Source organism: Antechinus flavipes, chromosome 1 (genome assembly GCF_016432865.1).
Source record: "Antechinus flavipes isolate AdamAnt ecotype Samford, QLD, Australia chromosome 1, AdamAnt_v2, whole genome shotgun sequence".
Classification (NCBI taxonomy): domain Eukaryota; kingdom Metazoa; phylum Chordata; class Mammalia; order Dasyuromorphia; family Dasyuridae; genus Antechinus; species Antechinus flavipes.
The window spans coordinates 476,906,505-476,912,546 of record NC_067398.1 but is presented as its reverse complement, the minus strand read 5'-3'; the positions used below and the strand labels follow the sequence as shown (position 1 = coordinate 476,912,546).

At 32.1% G+C, this 6,042-nt stretch overlaps 1 protein-coding gene across 1 annotated transcript; it reads left to right on the top strand.

Annotated features, from left to right (window-relative positions):
* The first annotated feature begins 591 nt into the window (after positions 1-591).
* On the top strand, positions 592-5,699 carry PPDPFL (pancreatic progenitor cell differentiation and proliferation factor like). The gene is made up of 5 exons (XM_051970218.1): positions 592-729; positions 1,016-1,118; positions 2,180-2,257; positions 2,359-2,458; positions 3,760-5,699. The coding sequence occupies exons 2-5, from the start codon at positions 1,064-1,066 to the stop codon at positions 3,770-3,772; spliced, it is 246 nt and encodes an 81-aa protein (XP_051826178.1). The 5' UTR covers positions 592-729; positions 1,016-1,063; the 3' UTR covers positions 3,773-5,699.
* The last annotated feature ends 343 nt before the right edge of the window (positions 5,700-6,042 follow it).

Sequence of the window (6,042 nt, the reverse complement as noted above, 5' to 3'; positions counted from 1 at the left end):
CTTTGGGACCCTATCTCTTAATTCCCAGCCCACTCTTGTTCTCATATAAAATGATACAGAGGAGATATAACTTGACTGACAGTGTAAATTAGTCTGCAGAATGGCAGGGCAATTAGTAAATGGGATTTACTCTAATTAGGAGAGATGCATGAATATTATTTTAATGATGATTGAATACAGTTTGAATTTGATTTGCATATGCCTTCAATTACTATGCTGTCGTATCTATGTCAACTTTTAAAATGAAAATTTCTTAATGGTTATTGGGAAATAAGGGAAGAGATCATGGATTCCCTTCACCCTATATGTACCATCATTGAGTGTGAGCATGTCTTCTGAGATTGACCTTTAGGAAGGAGAATTCAAAAATAGCACTGAGACATTTCCTTCATTGCCCAATCCTGCTTAGATTTTGCATGGCAACACATTTGCATGATCTGCCCAGAGTGGAGGAGGAAAAACAGGTGGAGAAGCTGTGTCCTATGCCTTTGGCTGGCTAATTGCCATCTTTCCTGTAATCACCCTCAGCTCAGGTTACTTTAAACCAGGCCTCTCCAATATAATGAGAACTGGAAAGCCCTAGCCCACATACAGGGCAGGTGGAGAGCTGCCTCAGTCAGCACTCTTGTGTGCAATCTCCAAAGGGCAGTTAACTTAGTTATTTTCAAATACTGAAAATTCTGGAGAAACTGCTGAGCAACTTGGGAGCTGGAGAAAATACATTAGTAGGTAAGAGACTATACTGGGGACTGATTAGTGCTTTTACTATTGTGTGATGGATTATTAACAACAATTTGTTTAGGATTAGTCATCTTCCTTTCTACTCCCAAGAAATACAATCTTACTGATTGAATTTGGTATTTTGATTTCATTTAAAATTGTTTGTTAAACCCATTTTTGCATTGTTTTCTATTAATTTATCTTTTAGATATTTATTAATTGGCTTAAAATCCATATTTACATTAAAAAGATAAACAATAACAATCTATTTTCTGAATTTTTCTTTTTGCTACAGGTTTACAGGTTGCTATTTATAGCACTGTACTATATTTCTTGTATAGCTATGGCTTCTGTATCCATAGCTGGCTGCCTGCTGACCCAAAATCAGTATTATAGAAGTAAGTCTGTATCACAACCACAGAATTGTCATTTCTTTGGTGGGTGAGGAACATAAAGTCTGTAATATAATATGCCACAATTCAAGACAGAATGCCAGTCTATATCCGTGATAAGAGAAAAAAACATAGCAAATCATGAATTAGAATCCTTTTTTTAAATAATGATTTTATAGTAGTTGTTTTTAGTTAGTTGTCCTGCCTCAGTTAAGACAGGATTAAATAGTACATCAGTTAACTATGAGGTAATGTGAACATTGAATCTATTGAGCAAATCACTCTGATCTAGTTGAAGATCTTTGAAAGTTGTTTTAGTCAAAAATTCATTACTTTGTAGTCAATCTAGTACTGAGATTCTTTAAACTTATCTAAGCTAAACTTATCTAGCCTATCTTAATTCTTCAGTCTTTTTACCAGGTCCATACTCAGTCTTTTTGGCTTATCCATAAACTTCTATTTCTTCTATCACGTTGGTAAATATTAAAAAACTCAAGGTCAATTCCATTTGGTGATAAGGCATTAGGAAAAATTCACTAAAACAGGGACTAGAAGAAAACAAATATTCTTAGATTATATAATATGCATATTTCTTGGATTTTTATATTGCATACATCTTGGATATTCATAATGGGGAAATGTACTTAGAAAATATGTTCACAAACTTATATTTGGAATCAATATGTAGAAGTATAACATATGTATTGATCAATATGTGAGTTGATTAATGACCAAATATAATGTATACATATTTAATAACATATATAGTAATCAACATGTAACATAATACACAAATATAAAGTATACACATTGTATTATATACATATATTTTATATATACATATATATGTATATAGTATCATACAGTAGAGAAAGTCCTGCCTTTAGAGGCAAAAGATCTGTGTTCAAATTCTGCCTCATCTTCAGTACCTATGTATTAATCTCTCTCAAGCTCAGTTTTCTCACTCTAAAATGAAGGGAATTAGACTAGATATTATGTATATTATTATTTTCATCACTGTAAATATAATTATTTTATTGTTAGTAATATTATCTTTCCCTCCACAGAATCCAGTATATCTTCAGTAAATTCTTTCTCTGGCTCTGACCCTCTAAACTTCACAGACACAGAGAAAGTCAATCAAGGTAATTAATTTAACCATGGTACTCATGGGTATTATTTCCCCCTTTCTGGTTTGTCATTACAGAACTTCAGTTACTAAGCATGATTATGCTTACTTTTCTAGCATTACCGGAAGCAGCTGAATCAACTTGGTGGTTCAAATCCTTTTTTCATTCAGATCCGGTTCCCCCAGATATAGAAAAAAAAGATCTGTTTGTTAATAGGTAAGTGTTAGATTTTTTTCTGGTAATAATTTTGTTTTCCAACTAAATGAAGATATATGGTATGCTTTATTCTTTTAATCCAGCAATAAAGATATTTTTAAATAAAATATAATAGAAGATTCATTATTTGTTATGTCCCAGTCATTATGATTAGCTAAATTTTACTCCTTTTTACCTCCAGGTAATCACTTTATTATTCTTTTGCCTTAACTCCAAACATAGGACCATATAGTCATGTTCCAAACCATTTTTGGGGAAATCCATGAGAGGTGGTATTCTAATAGCTAACATCACCCTCACCTCAAAATGAACATACAAGAAATCGTGACTAATTTCTGTATAATCTAACTGCTAAATCTAAAGCATATGAGAAAATTTGAATTTGGATGTTATATAGTCTAGTCCCCTTATTTGTAAATGAAGAAATTCAGACTTAGTGGAGTTAAGGAAATTACCCAAGGCAACACAGGCATTAAGTGGGATACAAACTCAGGTCCTGTGATTCTATCTTTAGCACTCCTTACCCTATCCCATCATTATGGATATCAATTTTTAGATTTGTATTGGATATCAGGCATACTGGTTTCTATAGACTTCTGCTTACTAAATGTTATACTTTTTACTGCAAAAAAAGAAAAACAAAAGAAACTTAATTGTGTTCATTGAATTGTTTTACTGGAGTCTACATGTTTAACATAATCAAGCACAAATTATCCCATTGGACCAATGATTAGCATGGAATTTTTCATTTTTTCTTTTCTTTCCTCCTATTGTGTCTGTTGACAGTATAGTGAAATCTGTGAATTACTTATCAGAATAAATTCTTTCCAGATTCATAATTGAAGGGAATGTTATATTTTAGTTAGAGATTAGTTAAAACAAAGTTAAAACAAAAACAAAGAGAAGATTTTTCTCTTATCCAAATTCATGGATCCTTTGATGGTCTGTGAATATCATGTTTAAAAATATGGGGCTATAGATAGCCTATAGTATGTTGGATTTAATCATGTCTTTGGAAGGATTGGCTATACTTACTGAAATATGGGGAAAGATTAGTTAATGGTGATTTAATCGGTATCATATTGAATAATTTAGATCAGAATTCCAAATCCTATCTTTTGCCCATGAAACAAGTATATTGCTTAATTCAGGTATGTGATTTCTCAACCTACCACTTACTCAGTGAAGCTATCCCAAAGGCCAACTATGCCTGTGCCTCTTGCAGCTATCTAACTTTGCTCTGGAATCCACTGAATATTCTTGTAATAAGCTCAACTTTCCATTTTATTTTTTTAAAACAGCATTCATAATTAATTCCAACAATCAAGCTGCCTCTGCCTGTATCCTGTAATGCATTCATATCCCTAAACATTAATAATATTCCAGATGGCCATGATACATGGCAGTTTGGCAGTAACCTATTTGAAACCTCAATTGGGAGAGATTTCGCCATTTGAAGATACAATGTTAATTCAAGCCATCTTATTCTATGCTGAGTTGTCTCTCAACATGTTATCAGCAACATGAAGAACAGTGATCCTCCTTGAGAAGTGTACTTTTTAAAACCTGTGCCTTTTCAAATGTATATATTATGTATGTATGTATACCCTTATATATAATACTTCATATAAGTTGTCTATTGATTATTTATATGATTATCTTTTAGGTTGATTTTGTGGTTGTTTTTATTAGATTATAAGTTAAGGAAAAGACTCCTCTCAATTTATCTCAATTTAAGACTGAAGTGTTAATGCTTACATGAACTCAAATGCCCCCTTCCTGCTCCCACACATCAAATGACTTTCTTGAACAATGCTCATTATATCCATCTGGAAGATCTTTCAAAGAAGGTCAGAGAGAAGGTCAGATATTTTGGGAATTTCACTCATACAGAAGAGATGTCAGTACATTCTTGTGCATACAATTTTGTATTTCAAAATCTTTCTTTAAAATATATAAATATATATACATATATATAATAAATTTCTTAAAAAAATATATAAAATATATTTGCCTAGTAACAAATTTGTCTAGTTGAGGTAAGTTGAGGCAGTCATTTCATTTCGTCGCTGGATAGTGATATCTAAAGTGGCGATATATCGTGACCAAATTCATAGGCTAAATCATTCATTTCTGCATCCACAGAGAGAATGCCATTTGCCTATCACTAAGTGAGGGAGAAAATTGAGTCTATCATCCCATATGCAATGGCTGTTCCCATGCTTTAAATGCTCTCTTTCCTAGTCTCTGCCCTTTGGAATCTTTGGTTTCCTTCAGTGCTTAACTTAAAGGACCACCTTTTGCATGAGATCTTTCCTAGTCCCCTGCTGCTGCTTAGTGCTTTCCCCTACAAGATTAGCTTGTATCTGCGTTTTATGTGTGTGTGTGTGTGTGTGTGTGTGTGTGTGTATTTGTGTGCATTCTATATATACATAAATATGTATGTGCATGTTATTTTTCCCTTTAGAATGTAGACTACATTAAAGGCAGAGACATGTGTTTTTATCTGTATTGCTAGAGGCTAGTGTAGTGCCTGCCTAGGCATTTAGTAGATATTTAATAAATGCTTGCTGAGTGATTGATTAATTTACGTTTTGGCTGAGGGTTTTTTTTTTTGTTTGTTTGTTTGTTTATTTGTTTTGCTAAGATCTATATAAATTAAAGGAACTTGTACTTTTGTCTGGAATCTTTTGGATAATGGCGAGGAATGTCTACTTTACCTTGCATGTGTGGGTGTGTTTTGAGAGACAGAGGCCTTATTTAGGCAGTCCTTACCTCGCTTTATTTGTGTCTAAAATACAAATTACTGGTAATCGTGCCTTATGTTGTAAGACAATAAAAAGGTTTTTCTTATTAATTATTTTATTTGTTTATATTTAGCATTGGAATTAATTTTTGTGTGTAGTAATTTTAGGGAGAAAAATCTACAAATAAATCAAATGAGTTTCTGCTTCATGTTTTTTTTTTTTCTTTGCTATTTGATATATAGAGAAAGAAAAATGTTGTCAGAATACTTGCTGAGTTATTTGGTAAATATATAGAAATCAAGTAGAGCCTACTTTTTACCTTTGTTTGCTCATTTTAAAAGTTATTCTATTTCCTTTGTTTAATGTGATCAAATTTTTGCAGAATGAAAACTTTTATAATTGTGTGTGCATGATACATCATACTGGTTTTATATGTTAAATTCTTCATTGTGAAATGGGTAATTATTTATAATTAAAGTAATTTTCTGATCATATTTTTATGTCTATTGTCATGAAAAAAATTTAACATTGTCAAAATCTGATCAACTATTAAATAAGTTCTTAGGATCACAGATTCCAAGCTGGATCCTAAGCTAGAAGGAATAACAGAATAACTACTCATTTTTTTCACAGATAAGGAAACTGAGGCACATAGACCACAAAGCAAGTCAAATTTGAAATTAGATTTTCCTGATTCAAAGTTCAATACTTTATATACTGCAACCTGGTTCTTCTTAATTCTTTTTTTTTTTTTTTTTGAGGGGGGGTGAGGTGGAGGTGTGGGGAAGATATAACACATTGAAAGTGAAAGGAATTTCTTGGGTTAACTTAAAAAGT